The 23,629-nt window shown below is 39.7% G+C and overlaps 1 protein-coding gene across 4 annotated transcripts in view; it reads right to left on the minus strand.

The window, feature by feature from the left end:
• ZNF385D (zinc finger protein 385D) overlaps window positions 1–23,629 on the minus strand; it is a 283,059-nt gene that overhangs the window by 113,721 nt on the left and 145,709 nt on the right. For all 4 annotated transcript variants that reach the window (XM_036332742.1, XM_036332741.1, XM_036332739.1 and 1 more), the window contains exon 3: window positions 1,030–1,140. In XM_036332742.1, coding sequence (XP_036188635.1) covers window positions 1,030–1,140 — 111 coding nt within the window. The remainder of the gene's footprint in view (window positions 1–1,029; window positions 1,141–23,629) is intronic.

Here is a 23,629-nt window from a genome sequence, read left to right on the forward strand (position 1 = left end):
GTATTTGCTTAGGCAGTGGTCGGCAAACTCATTAGTCAACAGAACCAAATATCAACAGTACAACGATTGAAATTTCTTTTGAGAGCCAAATTTTTTAAACTTAAACTATATAGGTAGGTACATTGTTATTAACTTAATTAGGGTACTCCTAAGGCTTAGGAAGAGCCACACTCAAGGGGCCAAAGAGCCGCATGTGGCTCGCGAGCCACAGTTTGCCGACCACTGGTTAGAGTATCCACAAAGTGGCCAATTCCTATTCCTTCCAAACCAACATTCCTGCTCTTTTCTGTATTTCTCAGAACCAACTCCACACCAAAGCAGGTTGCGAGGAGCAGTATTTTTCACGTTGGCCACGAGCCGAAATTAACTTCATGGTGATGAACCAAGAGTCTTCCCTGATCCTTAGAAATGATGTGAATGATGCAAATAACTCTGTGAATAATTTGCAAAGCACTGGTCAGTCTACAGTTGTCTAACATCTGCCATGTTCTCCACTTCAGTTTTATTTACTAGGGGCTTTGAGGTCGTTAGGACCACTGTGAAAGTGATAATACTTCTAGGACAGTAAACTGAGGGCTCTGGCACAAAAATAATTAAGGACACAGGACTAATCTGAAACTGGGTACCACCCAGGCAGGCAAATAGAATTTACAAAGCCAAAACCTTGACCTTGAAATTAATTTGGTATCTATCTTATTTCAGAGGTGTAATTTATTGAAAACCTCACTGGTCCTGTATTTGACTATTCCCCAAAAGGAAAGCTTTTAACCTACACTTAGCATTCTCAAGAGACTAAAACAATACCATTAAACAGGAAGTATAGTATAAGATTATATATGTGAGTTTTTTCCTGAGTAAACAACCAAACATAATAAACTCCAAAATTAAAGCATATAAGGAGTTAAAATATTATCTCTGAATTTTGGCGTGCTCCATTATTGGATAAAACATGTTTAAGAAATCTCTTCAGCAAGATCAGAACAGCATAATACATTTTTTTTTTTACTGCACACTAAATGATAAACTTACATCAGAATTAAATCTCAACTGGCAAATGTTGCATGATATGATTTGCTTTCTTCGATGAGGAAGAGGAACCCCGAATGTATGATTTATTACAGCTTTCTGAATCGGGTCCATCTGTAATGAGAAAAAAAATACAACAAATAGAAATAAAGCTTGTCAATTCCATTGGAATGTTGCCTACTTCATTAAAAAGCCAATCTGTACAGCTTCAATCTACTGCTCACATTATAAAAAACATTTTTTTTTAAAGAAATGGCATTTCTACTTTGTCGAAAAATAGAAAACAATAAAACTCAAAGCTCACTATGATAAGGGAATAATAAATGTACCCATTAGAGTCTGCATACTAAATGTTTTTCTCACTTAGGATTAAAAATTGTCTCAGTTTAATAAGCCTAAAATATAATTAAAGGTTTATCAAAACTCAAGTTATTATAAATGCCAGCAGTCTTACACAGAAGTTTGTTTGCACCGTTGGCCTAAATGGACTTCAAAATAGACTTGGTCAGAGGATCAGCTCTGAAAATAAATGATGCACCATTATCCAACCTTATGCTATGTTTTATATCTTTTCTAGCTCAAGGATATAGTATACAATTCCTGCTTTCTAAGAATTCAAATATATAGAGCTATCAATGCAATCAATAACAAATTATTGATTCCCTAATACATACTGATATCCTATGGATTTATTATTTGAGGTTCAAAGAGTTTGGCCATATATCAGTTATCTCACTCCATCCCATTTCCCAGGACAGGACAAGTGACACCAAATACATAATATCAATAATCCAGCTTTAATAAAACATAATGTCTCCTCATCAAGCTCTGTCCTACAGTGCACGTTAGTGGTTCTCAACTATTAGAGTCAGGTAAAATTTTTGATCTGCTTCTTACTATATGTACAACTTCTTTGCTAATCTGTGTCTGTTAAGGTTGTTATGAGGTTTAAAAATGATAATTCATGAAATTAACAGCACAGTCAATACTGGGCACATTAAGAAGTCAATAAATGTTGGCTATTACAGATTCTCCATTGTAGTACATGTGAGATCAAGGTTAACGTGAGCCTCACACTCCTTTTGTCATTCTTGGCATACTATCCATATCTCATGTGGTAAAAAAAAAAAAACACCACACAACAACATTTCAAAATGATTTAAATGTCACACATGTAGCCATGACTTCTGGTGAATGCCTGCGAACTTCGGAACCCTTTTTTTTCAAATGGCATTTTAAAAAATAAATATGCTTATTTATTTTTAGAGAGAGGAAGGGGTAGAGAAACATTGACCTGTTGCCTTCAGTACCCACCCCAAATGTGGACCAAACCCACAACCTAGATATGTGCCTTGACTGGGAATTGAACCCGTGACCTCGAACTGACAGTGTACAGGATAACACTCCAGCCAACTGAGCCAGACCGGCCAGGGATGGAACTCTTAACTCTCATCAGACACAAAGTTCTTATGAGAGTGATCCCAATGGGTTGAAATATTTCAGACATGACTTGACAGACACACATCAAAATTAAGAATGGGCCTGTGAAATAATGCTCTAATAATCACCTGTGATACACTGTAGTTTGTTAACTGCCCTAAACAAGTCATTGATAAGTCCCACCTCCTTTTGTGTATTTCAAATCATCAGAACCAGTTGACTCATGGGCTCTTCTCACTGGTAGGTAGGAGGAAGTTCCTATCTATATTTACAACTATTAGGTTACCTAGGTACTCTTAATGTACTTTTCTAAATAGCAGCACTCAGCATTTATTAAGTGCCTTCTTTATACTAAATCCTAGGCAAGGTGGTTTATATATTAAACAGTTACAATAATAAAAACAAAACAAAACAAAAAAGTCATGGGTGTAACCATTTTTATCTTCCATAGTCACTTTAAATGTTTTTATCTGATGTGAATCCTTGCCTAGATTCTGAATGAAACTCAGTTATATGATTTTTCTGGTCACTTCCAGTATGAACAAATTCTAGCATCTTCCCCCACCCTGATTGCCCCGCTTGGCCCCCCTGCCAGCCTGGTTGCCCCACACAAGCCTGCTTGTTCAGGCCTTTGGTCATCCTTCACTAACCCCCCTGTCAGCCTGGTCATAGGCAGCCATCTTGTGAGGGTGTGTGGGTTAATTTGCATATCACCTCTTCATTATATAGGATAATTTACATACAATAACATTCACCAATGCTAACTGTAGAATTGGATGAGATTTGACCAATATGTACAGTAATACTAATTATCATATAGGACATTTCATTACCTGGAAAGGTTCCCTTCTGCTCCTCTATGGTCAATCCCTTTCTCTCACCCGAGTCTTTGAAACCACTGGTTTGCTTTCTGTCACTATATTTTTGCCTTTTCTCAAAGTTCATATAAGGAGAATCGTACAACATGTGGTCTTTTGTGTCTGGCATCTTTCATTAAGCATAATGCTTTCAAGAATGAACCGTGTTGTTGCATGTATCAGTAGCTTATTCCTTTTTATTGCTGAGTGGTATTTCTTTATATGGAAATACCACAATGTGCTTATCCATTTGCCAGCTGATGAACATCTGAATTGTTTCCGGTGAATTCCATAATCTTTTCAAGTCTCAATGCACATCTAAAGCGCGTTTCTAAATTCAGTTCATCAATTTAATACAAACATTAAAATTAATTCAAAGTTATAGTCTCTTTTCTGTAAATTGAACCTATCATCAAATAGTAGTTTGAAAGGCAATAGGAAATGGTACAGGATTTCTCTCTCCCCTCCTCTCTCTCTCTCTCTCTCTCTCTCTCTCTCTCTCTCTCTCTCTCTCTCTCTCTCTCTCTCACACACACACACACACACACACACACACGCTTCTCCAAGTCCCCCAACCCAATTAAGCTTCTAAACCTTTGTCAACCCATATCACCCCTATTTTTTCAGACCCGAAATGGACAGTGGGCAGAGCCTGAGAAAGCCAACAGTCACAGAGATGTGTGACTCTAGGCTGTTTCAACAGCCTTCATTCTACTTTCCAAGATCCCTCTATATTACCTTAAACATGCCATCACAACGCTGCCATGACAACAAATATGGAGACCCCTGGGGGATAATTTCCCTTTTTAGCCAACAAGTAAAGAAAATAAAATGCAGAAAGAGGTCACTGACTTAGAGGTAGTTACCTTGTTATGTTATATTGCATCTGTTCTGTACATAAAGGAGGCCCATTTCTACCAGGGAATAAGGTGAATTATGCCTATAACCTACTTGGGAATACTGAAGCCCACTTATAATAATACTATGAAATAAAAATGAACTACACATTTATATTAAATATGCTCTCTGAAATGTAGTACAGAGTTTTTATCATATATTGGCGAGCAGCATATTATTTTGATCTTTCAGTAGCACTGTGGAAGCAGTGACTACATTCATTCCAAGTTTGTGTGGGAGGCATTTTGGAACTAGACACCATGCAAATGTGGCATATTCTCTAGGTTTAATTCTTTTGTTTGAATTGAATGATGATCTGATCACTGTGACTATAAAAGCAAATTTCACAATGCAAAGTCCTGTATTCTTCTTCAGAGACAATTTCATTTCCCAGTGTACTTACAAAAAAGGCACCTAAGTTATATTTTAAAGATGAATTCACAAACTAGAGTTACACCAACACAAGTATTTATCTTTTATCATTTTAGGAACCTAGTACGAAGTGATGTTTAATGCCTTCATTAATTAACATAAATCATATCATATTCACCTCTGTAATACACTCATCTATAAATATATATAAAACCATTTACAACTAAAAATTTGAAAGGGGCAAAAATCTAACTAATAACCAGTTCTGTTGTTAAATAGTTAATTAAATGAATCTACATGATATATAACTAAAAGTAGTGTCTACTATCAACTCAGGAACACACACACAGCCACTTTGATCATTTTGTTTACACATACCATTATTTATCATTATGATCAAACATTTTGTTCAAAACCAAAGTTATATATGTTGGTCCCCCCATGAACAAAATAGGAGTGATCTGTCAAAACAATCATACCTTACTATGTGTATGCATATTATCATTAGTTTGTCTACAAAACCAGTCTCTTAGAGATGCCAATAAGTGTAGACAAGAATAAAGGGAGGGTGTCAAAATAAGTTGTAGGAAACCTAGGTATAACAACCTGGACATTCACAGTGTACAATAAAATATTAAGTTCTCTGAGATGCCTCACAATAAAAAATGTTTTAAATAAATAATTTCTAAAATAATATAACTAGAGTGCTCATTGTTTTCTTTGTTTTTAAATTTAGCATCCCTGTTTCTATGCATGCAGTTTAGAACATAGATAATATGAAAAATGAAATCATTATAAAAATAAGAATAAAATGTAAAGCCTTCAGTAGAAAAGTAAAGACACTAAACTAAAAATGTAATAGATAGAAATCAGATCCATAAAAGCTTTGATATATTTCACCTATTCCAGGCAGCACTGAATTAAAAACTGATAGAAATGGTAAAATATACATGGTATTTTAATCCATATTTAACTAATTTCTAAAGTGGGAGATTTTGAAAGCTAAATTCTCTAAATACAATACCTAATCTCCCAAAGCAAACAAACAAACAAAAGCAAAGAATGATTCTGTACCTATTGATATGCATACCCAAACCCTAGACAAAAAATCAATTTCAAACTCAGCCTATGGCCTAATTTAAAGCCAAATGACTATGTTCTCCTAGATTTCAGGCTTAAGGATCTTTGCATTTTTATCTAGGCCCTGCTTCCCCCCTCTGGGCATTCTGCTAAATTGATTTGTAAATAAGTGTGCAAGGCACAGCCTCAGGTAGAATAGCCACAGCTCAAGGTTCCCTTCCCTAGGATGTCTGCTTTATTATCAGAGAGGACCTGGCTTACCCCTGAGTTCACATATCCTGCTCTAAGAGAACTGCTCTCTTTAGGTTCCTATTATTATTGTGGCTTTCAGTTTTAAATTCAAAGAATAAAAACTTAAATGGCTGGAAGTTCAGAAATATAAAGGTTATCTCCTCCAGCTGGCATTTCTGCATAACAATGGCAAGTAAAAACTTTAAAGGTTATACTTCAGGGCACTTACAGTTTTTTGGTATGTCTATTTTTATGTTTATAAGCATTATTTCTATCTTAGCAACATACTGAGGAGTTCTCATTGACCCTTGCCTAAAATCATACAACTAGTAAGTGCTGTGATATCCATTGTCCTGAATATTTGTGACCCATTAGTATTAAGTGGCACTAAGTAGAGACCCTGGTAGATTTAGTACTTCAACTATTAATTAGTAAAATTTGTGTTTATATGACTTACATTCACACATTAGAAAACACTAATGAGACATCTAGACTAATAAAAGAGAAAAATGGTAATTGGCGTACGATGCTACCCTTTTCATTGGCTAATCAGGGCTATATGCAAATTAACCGCCAACTAAGATTGGCAGTTAACTGCCAACAAAGATTGGCAGTTAACTGCCAACAAGATGGCGGTTAATTTGCATATGTAGGCACAATGCAGGGAGGCGAAAGGGAAAGCAGGAAGAAGCCCCCTGCCACTGACAGTGATCGGAAACCCAGGGGGGAGCTAAGAGCTGGGGGGCAGGGCAAAGGTGGTTCTGGGGCCGCCTTTGCCCTGCCCCCCAGCCATGATCGGAGAATCAGGTGCCTTTTCCGCCCTGGCCAGTGATAGCAGGAAGTAGGGGTGGAGCCAGCGATGGGAGCTGGGCACGGTCGAAGCTGGCAGTCCCGGGAGCTAGGGGTACCTTGCCTGGGCCTAAAGCGGAGCCCACGATCGCGGGGCCACTGCCACTGCGGGTCCCCGCTGCCCGGGCTGGATGCCTAGGCCAGAGGCATTAGGCCTGGGCAGGGGCGGAGCCTGAAACCGCGGGGAGCTGGGGGTCCCCTGCCCAGGCCTGACACCTCTGCTGGAGGCCTCGGGCCTGGACAAGGGGCCGATCCGGTGATTGGTGATCAGAGGGTGATGAGGATCAACTCCTCTGGCTGAGGCATCAGGCCTGGGTGGGGGGCGGAGCCGGGGATTGGGGGGATATGATAGTCCCCTTGCTCAGGCCTAAAGCCTGGGTCAGAGGCATCAGGCTTGGGTGGGGGGTGGAGCAAGCGATCAGAGGGAGATGGGGGTCCCCTGCCCAGGCATGATTCCTGGGCCAGAGGCCTCAGGCCTGGGCAGGGGTCAGAGCCAGTGATCGGGGGGAGATGGGGGTCCCCTGTCCAAGCCTGACACCTCTGGCGGAGACGTCAGGCCTGGGCAAGGGGCTGATCAGGAGATCGGAGGGTCATGGGGGTCTACGCCTCTGGCCAAGGCATCAGGCCTGGGCAAGGGGCAGAGCCAGCAATCAGAGGGGTCTGGGGGTCCCCTTCCCAGGCCTGACGCCTGGGCCAGAGGCATCAGGCCTGGGCTGGAGGCAGAACCAGTGATGGGGGGAAATGAGGGTCCCCTGCCCAGGCCTGACACCTCTGTCAGAGGCGTCAGGCCTGGGCAAGGGGCCGATCTTGCGATTGGAGGGTGATGGGGGTCAACGCCTGAGGGCTCCCAGTATGTGAGAGGGGGCAGGCTGGGCTGAGGGACACCCCCCCACACACACCCCCAGTGCACGAATTTCGTGCACTGGGCCCCTAGTCCTATATAATAAAAGGCTAATATGCAAATTGACTGCAAGGTCGCTATGATGCTCACTGACCACCAGGGGGCAGACTCTCAACGCAGGGGGTGCACCGTTCAGCCAGAAGCTGGGCTCATGGCTGGTGAGCGCAGTGGCAGTAGTGGCAGCCTCTCCAGGCTGCGGGGCAGCGCTCAGGATGTCTGATAGGCTGACTGACGGCTTAGCCATCAGTCGGACATCCCCCGAGGGCTCCTGGACTGTGAGAGGGTGCAGGCCAGGCTGAGGGACCCCCCCCCGGAGTGCACCAGAGTGCATGAATTTTGTGCACCGGGCCGCTAGTTCCTAATCATTCTTGCAACAAATTTGTCCATTTGAAAATTTTTGTCATTTTTCTTTAATTTTTTATATGGACTTATAAGTTACATACAAAAAGCATACACATCTTAAGTGTATCATTAGTTTCATTTTAACATGTGCATAGTCTCATGTTATCACCATCCCCAAAAAGATATAGGATATGTTCTGTAATTTAGACATTCCCTGGTCCTGCTTTTGCCCAGTCAATACCCTCCAGTGATCACTACCATTGTAAGATTATCAAAAGAGATTATTTTTTCTGCTTTTGTACATCATAAAATGTAATTTGCACAGTATGCATTCTTGGGTGTATGTATGGCTTCTTTCATTCAGCATTGTGTTTGTGAGTATTTTTGTCCATTGTCAGTGCTGTGTAGTATTCTATTGCATGATCATACCAGGACTGTTTGCCAACTCTACAGTTGATGGAGATCCGGGTTTTCTGTTTGAATCTATTATGAGTAAAATTACTGTAAATATATGTGAGTATGGGTTTTGTTGGACATAGCAGTCATTTCTCTGAGGTATATAACTAGGAATTAAATGTCTAGGTAGGATATGCTTTAATAGGTACTTCCACAGAGTTTTGCAGAATGGTTGTTATAATGCTGCAGTGCAATTCTGGCCTTAACCACCTGGAGTTAGTGCAGTCTCCACAGGTCACACCCACAGTCTCCACCAAGACTGTCCTCACTTTAGAATCTAGCCACAAGTCACCTGCACTTCTGACAAACTGCCAATTTGAGGGTTTTCATGACTCCTGAAGGTCAGTAAGTTGCTAGAATGACTAACAGACCCCAAGAAAGCACGATACTTACAACTACAGTTTCAATATAAAGGCTATAAAAGAGAACCAGCCAAATAAAGAGACCAATAGGGTGAGGTCTGGAAAAATCCAGAATGTGAAGCTTCCATATCCTCTCCCCACAGAATCAAGACATCTTACCAGGATGCATTACAGTCCCAACATCTTCCCAACCAAGAAGTTCACCCAAGCCTTGCTGTCCAGAGTTTTTATTGGGGTTTTATGACATAGGCATGATTGATTGATTAATTGGTCACATGACTGACCTCAATCTTCAGCCCCTTTCACGTCCCTGGAGGTCATAAGGACATTTTCTACTCTAAGCCCTACACTCTAATCACTAGTGACTGGCCCCTGTCCTGAGGCATTCATCAACATAAACTCAGGCATGATCCAAGGTGTGAGAGATTAACAAAGACATTCTTATCACTCAGGAAACTCCAAGATTTCAGAGGTTACCTCCCAGGAACTGAGAATGAAGAGAGTCAAATTATTATACAACAGTTGTGTATCTTTATACTTCTCAATGCATACTTTCATTACATAGCTGTAAGCATAAAATAGAGTATTTTCCTTTTCTTCCATTTAACAGTGGATTGGAAGTATACTTTTATTTAACTTCAGGTTTATATTTACCAATTAAACGGTAGCATACTGCTTCACGAAATGATTGTACCGCCATTTACTGAGCCATTTCTCTGTCACTGCAGACTGAGCTTGTCACAATGTTAAATTGCACAGCACAGATCAGCCTTTTGGGTCTAGCTTTATTCTAAGAACCATAGCATCTGACAGCGGGGAAAAAAAATCCCAGTGACCACATTTTCCCTCTCATTCTATTGACAAGGCCACGGAAGCCCAAAGAGATGAATTATTCTACAAAAGAAATGGGCAAGAAACCAACTCACCACTTCCTAGTTGTAGGTTCTTGCTGCTATAATCTTTCCCCCTAAATAAGAGTAGCAAATGGTTAAAATCTACTCTAAAATCTGTCTTCTTTTATTTGCTAGCTGTTTTATTTTCATGTTTCTATGCCTCTCTAAAGTGGAATGATAATCACTGTTGGGTTGTGGTCAATAATGAAATATACACAATGTACACAGATCCCAGCACTGTCTGACATAGAAAGCATTAAAAACTGCAACTGTGTCTGCTATTATTATTTCACAACAATAACAGTAAACATCACCATTCCTTTTCAGAGGCAGAAAACAATAACTAATTTCAGGTGAGTGCTTAGATGTGTGAGGCAGGCCCAGGTCCCATTGTTCTTCATAGCCAGCAATTAGCATAATGGCTCACACATATCAAAGACTTAACAGATGTCTGTTGAGCTGAAATAAATCAAAGCCCCAAGTCAAAACATAATAGTGTCTGAATGGTATTAACAATAGCAGTGGGAAAATCTATTCTACAAGGAATCTTTAGGCCTAGGAGGTGAAGAGAGCTTATTAGAGCCAAAGGCAAGTAGGAGATGACTCCAGGATACGATATGGGACAAAGGATATAGACCAGTGGCTCTCAACCTTCCTAATGCCGCGACCCTTTAATACAGTTCCTCATGTTGTGGTGACCCCCAACCATAAAATTATTTTCGTTGGTACTTCATAACTGTAATTTTGCTACTGTTATGAATCATAATGTAAATATCTGATATGCAGGATGTATTTTCATTGTTACAAATTGAACATAATTAAAGCACAGCGATTAATCACAAAAACAATATGTAATTATATATGTGTTTTCGGATGGTCTTAGGTGACCCCTGCGAAAGGGTCATTCGACCCCCAAAGGGGTCGCGACCCACAGGTTGAGAACCGCTGATATAGACACTGGGAGTAAAATCTGCAACTGCAAGCCACCAAGCAGTACTTTCATATTATCTATGGTCATCTAAGCAAATGGTTAATGGACTCTCTTTACACTTTGCATGCCAACATCAGACCATTTTTCCACCAGGCATCTTCTTTTTTATTATTATTAAGGTATTAAATATGTGTCCTTATTCCCCCTTTACCCCCCCCATCACTCCCCCACTCATGCTCTCACCCCCCTGGTGTCTGTGTCCATTGGTTATGCTTACATGAATGCATACAAGTCCTTTGGTTGATCTCTCCCTCTTAGGCCCACCCTCAAAGACTAACAGACACACTAGTCCCCTGATCAGTTAAAGAGAAGTCTATCTTGTTCATAAAGCCAGTGCTTGAGCTTAAATATGCAAAGGCATGCCCTGGCTGGTTTGGCCCACTGGATAGAGCGTCGGCCTGGGGACTGAAGGGTCCCAGGTTCGATTCCGGTCGAGAGCATGTAACCTTGGTTGCAGGCACATCACCAGTAGGGGTTGTGCAGGAGGCAGCTGATCGATGCTTCTCTCTCATCGATGTTTCTAACTCCCTTTCCCTCTCCCTTCCCCTCTGTAAAAAATCAATAAAATATATTTTTAAAATATGCAAAGGCATTTGAATGCTCACCAAGTAGTCAGGACGTGTCCACGTGTAAGAGACATTTCATTGTGGGTAGCTTTCTGCCATGGCTATTTCCCCTCATGTTCTATGAGGCGGATAATCAAGTGAAACACAGAAAGTTCAAAGTGAAGGATGAATAAGCTTGAGGGAATCTTAAGACAGCATTTTTCTTAGAATGATTTATGCATTCAAGGAAAGTGCATTTACCAAGGTAGTGAGGCCCTGTCAGGGACTGCCCACAGATACCTGCACTCCAAGATTTTTAAGTGAATAGATAGAACTGTTACCAATACAATTTCTCAGTCATGGAAAATTAATCCTTATCCCTCTTTTGTGCCCCCCCCCCCCCCCCACACACACACGTTTAGAAATCATCTATTTGTGGTTATTTTTAGTGAGTAGGGGCTGTTTCACCTCGGCTCATATCCTTAGTAGTTCTCATTCCTTCTCCTGATTCAGTGAGCACTAAATATATATTTAAATTTTATTGAAATTTCTCACTTTATAAGTGAGAAAATCTATACCCCCAGGTGAATATAAAGTTCAGAATAAAAGGATAGAAGGTGAATTCATTCTATTGGTGAGTTCCTTTTTCTGCAACAATAGCCAAAAAGATAATAATATGTTTCCTTAAAAAGAATGAATGTTGCCTGATCATACTAATATCATCCCGCGGAGAAGATGCCAGTATTTAATTTGGATGGACACTTTAGAAACCTTTTTTATCAGCATTACTGGGACTTGATTTGACTCAAAAGTTTTGATCGGAATTCTGTTTCTGGGGACTTAAACAGCAAAATCTCTTTTAAAGACCATGAATGCCTGTGGTGCCGGCCTGTGTAAGAAGACAGGTTTCTCAATTCTCGTCAGGGCCGACTCTGAATAAGGTGTACGGTGATTAAACCCAACAACTCCAGAACTGGGATTCCATTTACATGGAGAACATGGCATTGACTGAGCAGGAAAATAAATTCCAAAAATCCCTGCTATTAGCAGCTGTACCGGAAGTCCACAAACACATCTGGTTCCTGAGCAGGTCACTAAAATGTGGGACAGGTGCTAAAACCCACTGCACTCTGCGATGAAAAGAACGGTAAGGACAAAATATTTGTGTATATACATCACTGATGGTAAATTAAGGATTTTCTCTTATTCTGAAATCACTCACTGTCCTTTCTACTTTTCTGTTGTTAAACTCCTTCCTTTTTTCAAATCATGTTGCGATTACATGGGTTAATGGATTGAAACAATTAAAATGTGAAAGTGCTATGTTAATTGGCCTTTTAACATTTCCCTTTTAATATTTTAAGCTTGTATTAGTTTCCTAGGGCTGCTGTACAAAAAGTATGTCAAACTTGGTGGGTTAGAACAACAGAAATTCATTATCTCACTGTTTGGGAGGTGAGAAGTTGGCAATCAAGTTGTTGGCAACCCAACGCTCTGTAAGGAGAAGGATCCTTCTAGCTTCTGCTGGTTGACCAGCAATCTTTGGCAATCCTTGGCTTATAGATACACCCCACCCCAATCTTCCATCTTTATGTTGCATTCTTCCGAAGTGTGTTGGTATCTGTGTCCAAATTTCTAATTTTTGTAAGGACACCACTCATATTGGATTATGGACCATTCTCCTGAATTCATTTTAACTCGATAACCTCTGTAAAGAGCCTACTTCCAAATAAGGTCTCATTCTAATGCATTACAGGTTAGGACTACCACATACCATTTTTCTTTTTTGGGGGGGGGGACACAATTCAAGCCATAATAAATGGAATGGACAATATAAAAATCTAGAAACCCCTGGGAAATATAACTTAGGCAGTAATTCTAGGATTTCTTGCTTAGAGATGAAATACAAATTAAAGGAAGTTTACTTGTTTTAGTGGCTAAAACTAAAGGGAAAGTCCGAACAACCCATGTAGCACTGAGACTATTCTTTGCCCACCTTTTCCTTAACATGTTCACTTTTAGCCTCAAAGAGTTTTGTGATTCCCTTCTTCTGGGAAGAAGAAACAAGTTCAGGGAATTGAAATGTACATGGAGATGACAATGGAATTGAAAGAAGGAGTGCAGATCATTACCAGTGAGCCTGCAAATAATTTAGATGAGGTATGTTTGAAACGTCACAAATTCAAAGCTATAAAGTCTATAGGACAATTAAACAATGGCACATTGGAATGAGCTATGTGAGTGATTATTCTAATTTAATTATTTGGTTAAATTAGAAAAGACATAAAGTTGGGGCTACATATTTTGGATTGTATTTTCTTTTGCTCCTTTGCTTGTTCGTTTCTTTGTTTGAACCACAATTATGGCTTTGAGAAAGTATAATGATGGGTGCAATGGCTCTTTTTATACAACTTCCATCTTTGTAAGTAACCCATCTGGTCTCTTCCAGAGTGAAAATTCCAAGATAACACATGTATATTGAATTAAGCACAAAAGGATATCTTTGATTTTTATGCTTTGTTCAAAAATGCAAATAGGCATATATGTACACACACATGCATACGTATCATTTATGTACCAATTTATGTAGCAGATTTATCCATCAATTCCCTACATAAAATCTCCAACTGCTTAGAATTTGGCATAATTCCATTTCTGTTTTTGGGCTAGGCTTGATAATTTCTTAAAATATTCTACTTCTCCTGGCATTAGAGTATTCATTCCCTAATTCTCACATGCACTTGCCCCCACCCCCTACCCTTTCTCTTAGCCAGTGATGTGGAATTCAAGCCACAAGGGGTATTCTGTGTTGGCAAACACTGCCTTCCATGAACTTGGCCAGCCCACATCTCTGGATTTATTTCCATTCCTCCTTGCCTCTGATGCTTTGCTCCTATAATACAGATCTGCTGGCAATCCCTTGCATAATTCAGTGAGGTTTATTGTCTCCTTATCTTTTGTAAGACTCTTTTATTTTTTCAATATTTATTACTTATAGATTACATGTATAATTCCTATCTATCCTTCAAAATGCTATTTTTCCCCCAAGGGAATCCCTTCTAGTCTTTCAATAGTTAAGGCTAAATACCCTTCCTCCCAGTCCCCACAACACCCTATGCATTTTAGAATCACGTTATAATACTCACCACTCAAATACTCTGCTTAGAGCTCTCTCCTCCCAAAATTGCAAATGGTGTAGAAAGTTTTGTTTGTCTTTGAAAAACAAGTGTATGAGCACAGAAAATGCTCAAGAACGTTTTGTTGTTGAAGAAAGCAATTAGATATGCAAAAGCAGCCTCTCCCACCAACTGTCAATCACTTTAAGGAGAAAAATGTGGCTGGCCCAAGACAAAATTCTTGGTTGATGATACTTTGTTCAATTTCATAGAAAAATTGCATTGTCATCAAATTGCATTGTCATCTGAAGCAGATTGTGTTTTGGAACCTTGATGTAAATATGCAAAATGAACTGCATGTTTTAAAGTACAAAATAATAATCTGTCTCTTAAAATGCTTGCCACAGAGTTAAAGCCATTCTTCTCAACCCTGGCTGTACAGTGGGAATCACCCAGGAAGCTTGTTAAAGGTGCAGGGCAGAGCCCCAACAAAAGGCAAATCCATTCAATGTTTAAAAGGCTCCATAGGAAACAGAGACAGAGTCATAGATAGAGAGCATGCTGCCAGCTGTTAGGGAGGGGAAGGGGTGGGTTGGAGGTGGAAGAATTGAGCAAAAGAGAAAAAAAGGAAATAATTTATACAGGCAGACAATAGTGTGTTGACTGCAAGGGAAGGTGTGTAGGAGAGGTAGAGGAAGGCATAGGGAGATAAATGGTGATAGATAGAAACTTGTATTGTGTACAGACGATGTGTTGTAGAACTGTGCACCTGAAACCTGTGTAATTTTGTTAACTAGTATCACCTCACTAAATTCAATAAAAAAATAGATAGATAGATAGATAGATAGATAGATAGATAGATAGATAAATGGCTCAATGGGAACAGCTAAGAAGTACTGGTTAAAACCTTGGTATTGGAATCAACTTCCTGATACTAAAATGTTTTCATCAGATGTTCCCAGGAAACCACATGTCTTCTTTTCCACCAATAAATACTTTCTAGACAAAGAATCCTATAAAGGATGTGATGTTATCCTCGTTTTACAGAAATGGAAACTGACAAATACCCAGGAGCAGTAATTTTCCATGGCAACCTATTTCTTACCAGGCAGCCCCAAGACTGAGATCCAGGTTTATGAAAATCCAGTGTTCTTCCCTATATATCACACTGACCTTCAAATATGGGTAGCAGATCAAGGAACTTCTGAACTCAACATAAAATCTGGATTTGAATTTGGGGATGGTTGGAATTGGTAGACCATAGGCAGGAACATGTATACATTTTTTTTTTTAAAAAAAAAGAGCAAACGATGAGGTAAACCAGAACAATTTGAAATAAACAAGGGCTATTATTGTTTCCAACAACTGACTTATTTTTATTACATCAGAGGCTGTTTTTAATCCCTAAAGTGCTTCTAAATCACTGTTTCACTTTTGCCTATATTTTTTTCTACTGTGAATGTTTTTCACTTCCTGACCTTTTTAAAGAACTTAAAGAAACTAATGTCAAGTTGAACTACAGTTAGAAGCTTGGGTCTGATATAATGAAGGACAAGTGGTCAGCAAGATGTTTTCAACTGTGGAGATTAAGGAAGGATGAAGGACTCCCAGAAATCCTAAAGTTCAAAGCCACCTGAACCCACAGAGTAGTAACCCAAAACCTAAGAACCTCTCAGTCATGGCACAATTACATTTTGGTTGTATTTTAAACACTTACAAATATTTTTATTAAAAAATTTAATTACAGCTTGGATGTAGTGGCTCAGTGGTTGAGTGTCAACCTATGAACCAGGAGGTCATCATTCCATTCCTGGTCAGGGCACATGCCTGGGTTGAGGCTCAATCCCCAGTTGGGGGTCTGCAGAAGGCAGCCAATCCATGATTCTCTCTCATCATTGATGTTTCTATCTCTCTCTCCCTCTCCCTTCCTCTCTGAAATCAATAAAAATATATTTTAAAAAATTTAATTACAGTTTACATTCAATATTATTTTTATTAGTTTCAGGTATACAACATAGTGTTTAGCCAAACATATACTTTACAAAGTGTTCTTCTGATATTTCCAGGACTCAATGGGCACTATACAAAGCTATTAATTTTATCAAAATGTTGGTCTGCTAATGTGGCAGAATTCCATGTCTTTTTCTGTGGTTTCATGGCTACAAAGTTTGGCCAATTAAAAGAAAATTGTTTTTAACTTTGAGCAAAGGAGCTTCTACTTTCTTATCCAACCATTGCTTGAAATTCTGTCCTAGTTTGACACATATATCATGATTTTCTGATGTTTCTTTTTTGTCTTTTTCTATAAATAATGTGTTATCTTAAAATAAATTTTGCTTTTCTCCATCAATCCCCATGTTTTCAGCCCCACTATGTCATGTGATCTACTTTATTCACTCACCATTACATCTGCAGTCCCTAATTCCAGACCTTCTACAGCAGCGGTTCTCAATCTGTGGGTCGCGACCCCTTTGGGGGTCGAACGACCCTTTCACAGGGGTCGCCTAAGACCATCAGAAAACACATATATAATTACATATTGTTTTTGTGATTAATCACTATGCTTTAATTATGTTCAATTTGTAACAATGAAATTGGGGGTCACCATAACATGAGGAACTGTATTAAAGGGTCGCGGCATTAGGAAGGTTGAGAACCACTGTTCTACAGGGTTTTGACTTTGTACTTTTCTTCACTTTCTTTTTCTGTGAACTTTCCTGGCCATCCATTTGGTATCCAGTTGCCTGTTGGCTACTCAAAACACCGTTGTTCTTCTGCATCTATGTCTCCTTTTTGTGTTTCTTTAGTTTTATAATTGTATTTGTATGATCTTTGTCCCATTTTGAAAGAAAGCTACAGGTTATTTCTAAACGATTTTTTTTAAAAAAAAATCTGAAGAAAAGCATGCTTATTAAAAATGTAAACTGGTCCAAAATGCCTGATAGCTGACATCAATAAATTATAGTTTTCAGATAAAGGATTATTGTTGCTCATATTTGATCAGAAAAACTACTCCATTTAAATAATCACCATTCTAAATAACATTTTGCATCAAGGACATGATTTAGGATCATGTCACTTCTTCTGAAATCTTCTGGGAACTTTTAGTGAAAACTGATTTCCTCCACTTTTTAGAATACGCATTTCCTTCCATCATGAAAATAATACATGGCAGCTGAAAGCTACAGTTTCCTCCTTCCTCTGTTGCTAAGTTTACTTTGTGTTTTAAATGAAATTTCCAAAGCAATTCCCTAGGTCTTTCTGGATAATAATTTGCATTTTGTAAAAAGTCCTTGGCTAAGGAAAGCAAACACAAAAAAGGCAATCACAATGAAGAAAATGTACTGTTAGTAAAGACTTCTGCTAATTACCTGGCAAAATAATCTGGCTGCCTGAGTACCTCTGGGATGTCAACGCTAACTTAAGAAAAACACATCACAGATTAAGTGTCAGGCTAGCTAAGCTGAATTGCAAACAATTCCAAAATATTAAACAGGAAAAGACATGCGCTGCAGGACACAGTTTGGCAAGAGTTCCTCTAACCATTTCCACTTTATCTTATAAATCCACATAGGAATTAAAACAAACAAAAAAAAAACAGGGTTCAAAAATGTGGCAAAGGGGACAGCTGAGAATTGGAAAATGGAGAGATAAAACTGATTCTAAGAAAATAAGGTATCTGGCTTACAAATCCTGTGGTGGATGGTCTTGGATTTACATCTGGGAAAGGTCACTTATAATTTTTTTAACCTTGGGAAAAGAGTACTGGGAGAAGTAAATGCAGTAATACATGGGAAGCACCTGAAACAAAGCCAGGCATGTTCACAATCCATAATGGTACTATGGTTTTCAGATACCAACCTTCAGATATTGAAGTGGGAGAAATAATAAGTCTTGTGCTGTTTTACCCATGCTAAAGATCGTACCTGAAATATGCAATCTTCCTATATAATAAAAGCCTAATATGTAAATCGACCGAATGGCCAAACCACCGGTGGAATGACCAGTCACTATGATGCGCACTGACCACCAGGGGGCAGACGTTCAATGCAGGAGCTGCCCCCAGACCACCAAGGTGGGTGCCAGTGGGGTTCCCCCAGTTGCCCCGCCAGTCGCCCCACAGATCAGCCCTGATCACCAGCCAGGCCTAGAGACCTTACCTGTGCACAAATTTCATGCACTGGGCTTCTAGTGAAAAAATATTCTGTATTGATTGCTGAGAGATTAGTTAAGATGATTAAAAAGAAAATAAAAACAATGCATAATGACAAATTGAGAGCATTGATCAGTTTGTTGCGGTTTTAAATAAGAACTTGAACATGTAGACCACTCATGCAGACTTGCAAGAAGCATAGCATTTGATCAGTGTTGAGAGGGAAGGATGCCCTGTGCAGTAGACAGAAATGTTTTCTGAAACTCTGAGGACTTTTGTCTGAGGAAGGATGCATTCCAACTGCTGAGGCAGATACAGAAATGCAAAACACATGATTCTGAACTCCAGAAAGGAACTTAAAGTTAGAAAAACATATACATTTTAGTTCAAATTTGCAAATGTTGGAATAAAGATATGAGCACAGTGCCATGGAAGCAGAGGGAAGGAGGTAGTTATTCAGTTTGGGGATGTTCTGGAAGCCATCAAATAAATGACCATATCTGGATTGCATGAGTGGGAATTATTTAGATTTTAAAAGGGGGAAATGGCAGTTACAACAGAACCTCCTATGCAAAGGAGTAAAAAAATGTGACATTTTCAGTAAACATTTAAAATTGAGGTATGAATGGAGAACAGTATAAATGGAAAAATATGAACATGGCCAGGTCAATTGGGGCGTGTGCATAACACGTGTGCTCTGTCAATGAATTTGGACTTCTGTCCTTTGAGCAACGTGAAGGTATAAGAAAACATTCAGCTCAAACGTATATATAACAACAGCTGTATTTTTAGAAGAATAATTTGAACAAGAAGCTGAAGAGAGAAAATCAATCTGGAGTCAGGAAGACAAATCAGGAGGCGTTTGCAGCAGCCCATCTGAAAAGCACAGGTCATAATTCAGCCAGCAGCTGGGAGTTTGAGGGAGAGACTTGGGAGATTTTTAGGGGACAGGCTTTTAAGACAGCATAACCTTTTTAAAAATATACATTTTTTATTGGTCTCAGAGAGGAAAGGAGAGAGATAGAGGGATAGAAATATCAATGAAGAAAAAGAATCATTGACTGGCTGCCTCCTGCACACCCCCACCAGGGACTGAGCCTGCAACCTGGTCATGTGCCTTGACAGGGAATCGAACAGTGACCTCCTGGTTCATAAGTTGATGTTCAACCCCTGAGCCATGGTGGTCTGGCAGCATTACCTTTTGAAATAAGGCCCAAGGAAGACAGATTCTTCTCATTTGGGTAATTGAATGCATAGTGACATTAACCATCACATATGTAAAGGAGGAATGGCAAATTTCAGAAAGGTATGTTTGTAGGTGCATGCATGGGTAGAGGGATTAATGAGTTCATCGTCAGGAACATATTAAATTGTATGTGCTAATGGCCATCTTTATATGAGAAATAGAGTAGATATATAGGAAATTAGAGATGTCTCTAGAGTTTAAAAGTGTGTTCACTGTTGAAGTTTCAAATTGTATAATTCTTGGTGTAACCGAAGGGTAGAATGTACTTTTGAGTAAAATGAGATGAGACAGGACTACAAAGAGATTCCGGAGGGGGTGGGGGTGGGGGACACTGATGTTTATGGGGATGTCAGAAGCAAAAGATACAACAAAGGAGCTGAAGAGGAGAGAATTGGAGGAGAAACAGGAGAGAATAGAACAATGGACTCTTAAGAGGACAGAGGAACTGAAAGGAAGGGATTACCATACAAGCCAATTTCTGGGCAATTTTTGAAGACTCTATTGAGAGCAGATTCTAGTATCTCCTTTGGATGCCCAATTTTAATGCCTAAAAACTTATCGTGCCCGCATTCTACCTGGTAGGCACTGTGACTGAGCCTGGTGATACAATGACAAGATAAAGTCCCTGGTCTCATTAAGTGTGCAGTCCGGTGGGGAAGACAGATGTGTGTAGAGATAATGACAGCACAAGACAATCTATAATAACAAAAGCATAATATGCTAATTAGACCAGACGTCCTTCTGGACAACCTTCTGGATGAAGCCGGGGCTGCGAGGGAAGCCCAGGTCCTGGGTGCCTGCCGGCAACTGGAGGGAAGCCGGTGCCGGCAGACAGGGGAAGGAAGGCCTACTCTTGCACGAATTTCGTGCATCAGGCCTCAAGTATTAGTATAATTACTGTGAAACAGGGAGATAGTTAGAAACACAAGTGAGAAACTAATGAATTGTGTTGGGGATAGATCATCTAAGGCTTCATAGTGGGAGAAAAGAGGAAAGTTAAGAGAAAAGTGGTTTTCTTTGTAAGCCTTCTCAGTAGTTCTAATTTAGTTTCTTCTTTTTAGATTCTCGTCTCCGAGCTAAATGGAAATCTTCTAGTGACTTATAATTACTAGCTTCTTTCAAAATATGACCTTTATTTAAAAATTCACAATATTATGATTTAATTTTTAGAATTTATCGTGTCAATATTTTGTTAAAGGACATCCTGATTTAATTTTTAAAAATATATGAATGATTTAACCATGTCTGCAAGAATAATAATGCATCACAGTGAAGAACCTTTTAGAGATAATTTTTTAAATATATAGAACATTAAAGAACTAAATAAATGAGAGATATATCCTATTATGGTAGAAAGCTTCAAAATAATTTTAAAAAGTTTGTTTTCCCCCCAATATTGAGCTAAAGAGTCAATGCAATGGAAATCAAATATCCATGAGGTTTTTCAAAGGACTTAACAGGATGATTCTAAAATTGACAAGGGATACAAAATTATCAAACATAAACAAACCACCCTTAAAGAATGAGAACATGAAGAGGCCATATCCGATCAGATGTCAAATCTTATTGTAAAGCTATGGATTAAGATAATGGTACTCACCCAGAGGAAAGGAAATACAACAGCGATTTGGACAGAACAGTGTGCTACAAGAATTTTTAAAACATGCAATACCTGATTATTTCCTAGGGTCACTGATCTCTTTTCCCTTAGATTGTCAAATTAAAAAATGACAACAGCAAATACAATAGCTATTCTTTGTTAATGAATCAAAATTACACCTATTTTATTTTGTCAAATCAGCCAAAAATATATTTTTGGTGTGCTACAGAATTTTAGTAATTAGTTTATGTGGGCCATGAGATGAAAAGGGTTGAAAATCAGTGAAACAGACCAATGCAACAGGCCTGAAGCTTATGAATAGATACATTTTCAAAATGAAATATGCTCGTTCTTCCAGTCATTCAGTATGTATTACTGAGTGCTGATTATGTGCAGAAACCTTCTAGGTGCTGGGGTTCAAATAGTAAATTCCTATATAATAAAGAGCTAATATGCAAATGGTCATCATGCCCTCATACCATCACGCCATCACACCCTCAAGCTGTCACGCTGTAAGGGCTCAGACACTCAACACTGGGGAGAGAGGAATGGGGACCAGCCAGGCACAAATGAGCTTGTGAGACAGGAATGGGGACCAGCAGGCACAAATGAGCTCGCGAAAGAGGAATAGGGACCAGCCAGGCTGCGGCCCGGGAGAAGGACAAGCTGCTTGCCCCGTGGTCCCAGGTGCCAGTGGCTGCGCCTGTGGCCCAGGAAAGGGACAAGCCACCCATCCCACGGTCCTGGGTGCCTGCAGCTGCAGCCTGAGCAAAGCCGACCACCCACAGTTCCCTGCAGCTGCAGCTGGCCTAGGCGAAGCCGGCCCAGGTCCTGGGTGCCTGCGACCAGCTGGAGGAGAAAATCCTGGGTTCTGAGTGCGGGACGAGGCAGAGGCGGTTAGGGGTGATCAGGCCAGCAGGGGGAGCAGTTAGGGGTGATCAGACCCATAGGGGAGCAGTTAGGGGAGCAGGCAGGCAGAGGGGTTAGGGGTGATCAAGCAGGCAGGCAGGCAGGCAGGTGAGTGGTTAGGAGCCAGTGGTCCCAGATTGAAGAGGGTGCAGGCCGGGCTGAGGGTCCCCCCCACCCCCATGCATGAATTTTGTGCACCGGGCCTCTAGTAGTAAATAAAATACACAAAAACCCTTTTTCTTCATTGCACATAAGTTATTACAGTGGGGGACATACACAATAAAATAAGATAATAATATACAAATTCAAATAGTCATAAGAGTGATGGGAGAAAAATAAAGCAGGGAAAAGAAAAAATTGAGTACGTTTGGGGAAGTGTTGAATTTTAAATATAAATAAATGTGGTCTCACTGAAAAGTGGCTTTAGAGAAAAAGCCTGAAGGAGGTGAGGAAGGGAGCATGCAGCCACCTGGGGAAGAGCACCTCAGGCAGGGGGCAGAACAAGCGTGATTACCCTGAAGCGGGAGCGTACCGAGGCAAATATGTCATTGTCATGCGGTGGAGACAGAAGTGACAAATCAGTGAATGAGGCGGGACATATGTTTACCCTTGTGACAAAAAAGGAAATTAGATTTGTACCTCATACTGTACACAAAACTAATTCCCAGCAGATTATAGGCTTAAATGTGAGAGGCAAAACTTTATCTTTTAGAAGACAAGTGGAATATTTGAATGGCCTTAAGGTAGGAAAAAAATTTTAATTAAGACAAACAAAAGCTCAAACAACTGAGAAACTAAGGGTATTTGTTCACCAAAAGTCACTAGAAAGCCCTGGCTGGTGTGGCTCAGTCCGTTGGAGCGTCATTCTGCGCACCCAAAGGGTTCAATTCCCGGTCTGGGCACATAGCTTGGTTGCAGGTTTGATCCCTGGCCCTGGTCAGGGTGCAATCAGGAGGGGACCAATTGATGTGTCTCTCTCACATTGATGATGCTTCTCTCTCTATCTCTCTCCCCCTCCACCCCTCCCTCCTTTCCACTCTCTCTGAAAAGTAATGGGAGTGGAGGGGACTCATTAGGTAAGAATTAACAAGAAACAAAACAAATAAACAACAACAACAAAGAAAAAGATGTCCTTGGTTGAGGATTAAAAACAAAAAGGCACTGTAAAGAGGGTGAAAAGACAAGTCACCAATCTTACAAAAGATTAATATTATTAATACATAAAGAACTTTAATAATTCAGTCAGAAAAATCATAACCTAATAGAAAATGGACATTTCACAGAATAAGAAAAATAAGTAGCCAGAAAACATGAAAAATTGATCAACATTGTTAGTAACCAGGGAAAATTTTGAAAACACAAA

The sequence above is a fragment of the Myotis myotis genome, unplaced genomic scaffold, assembly GCF_014108235.1.
Source record: "Myotis myotis isolate mMyoMyo1 unplaced genomic scaffold, mMyoMyo1.p scaffold_m19_p_13, whole genome shotgun sequence".
Taxonomy (NCBI): domain Eukaryota; kingdom Metazoa; phylum Chordata; class Mammalia; order Chiroptera; family Vespertilionidae; genus Myotis; species Myotis myotis.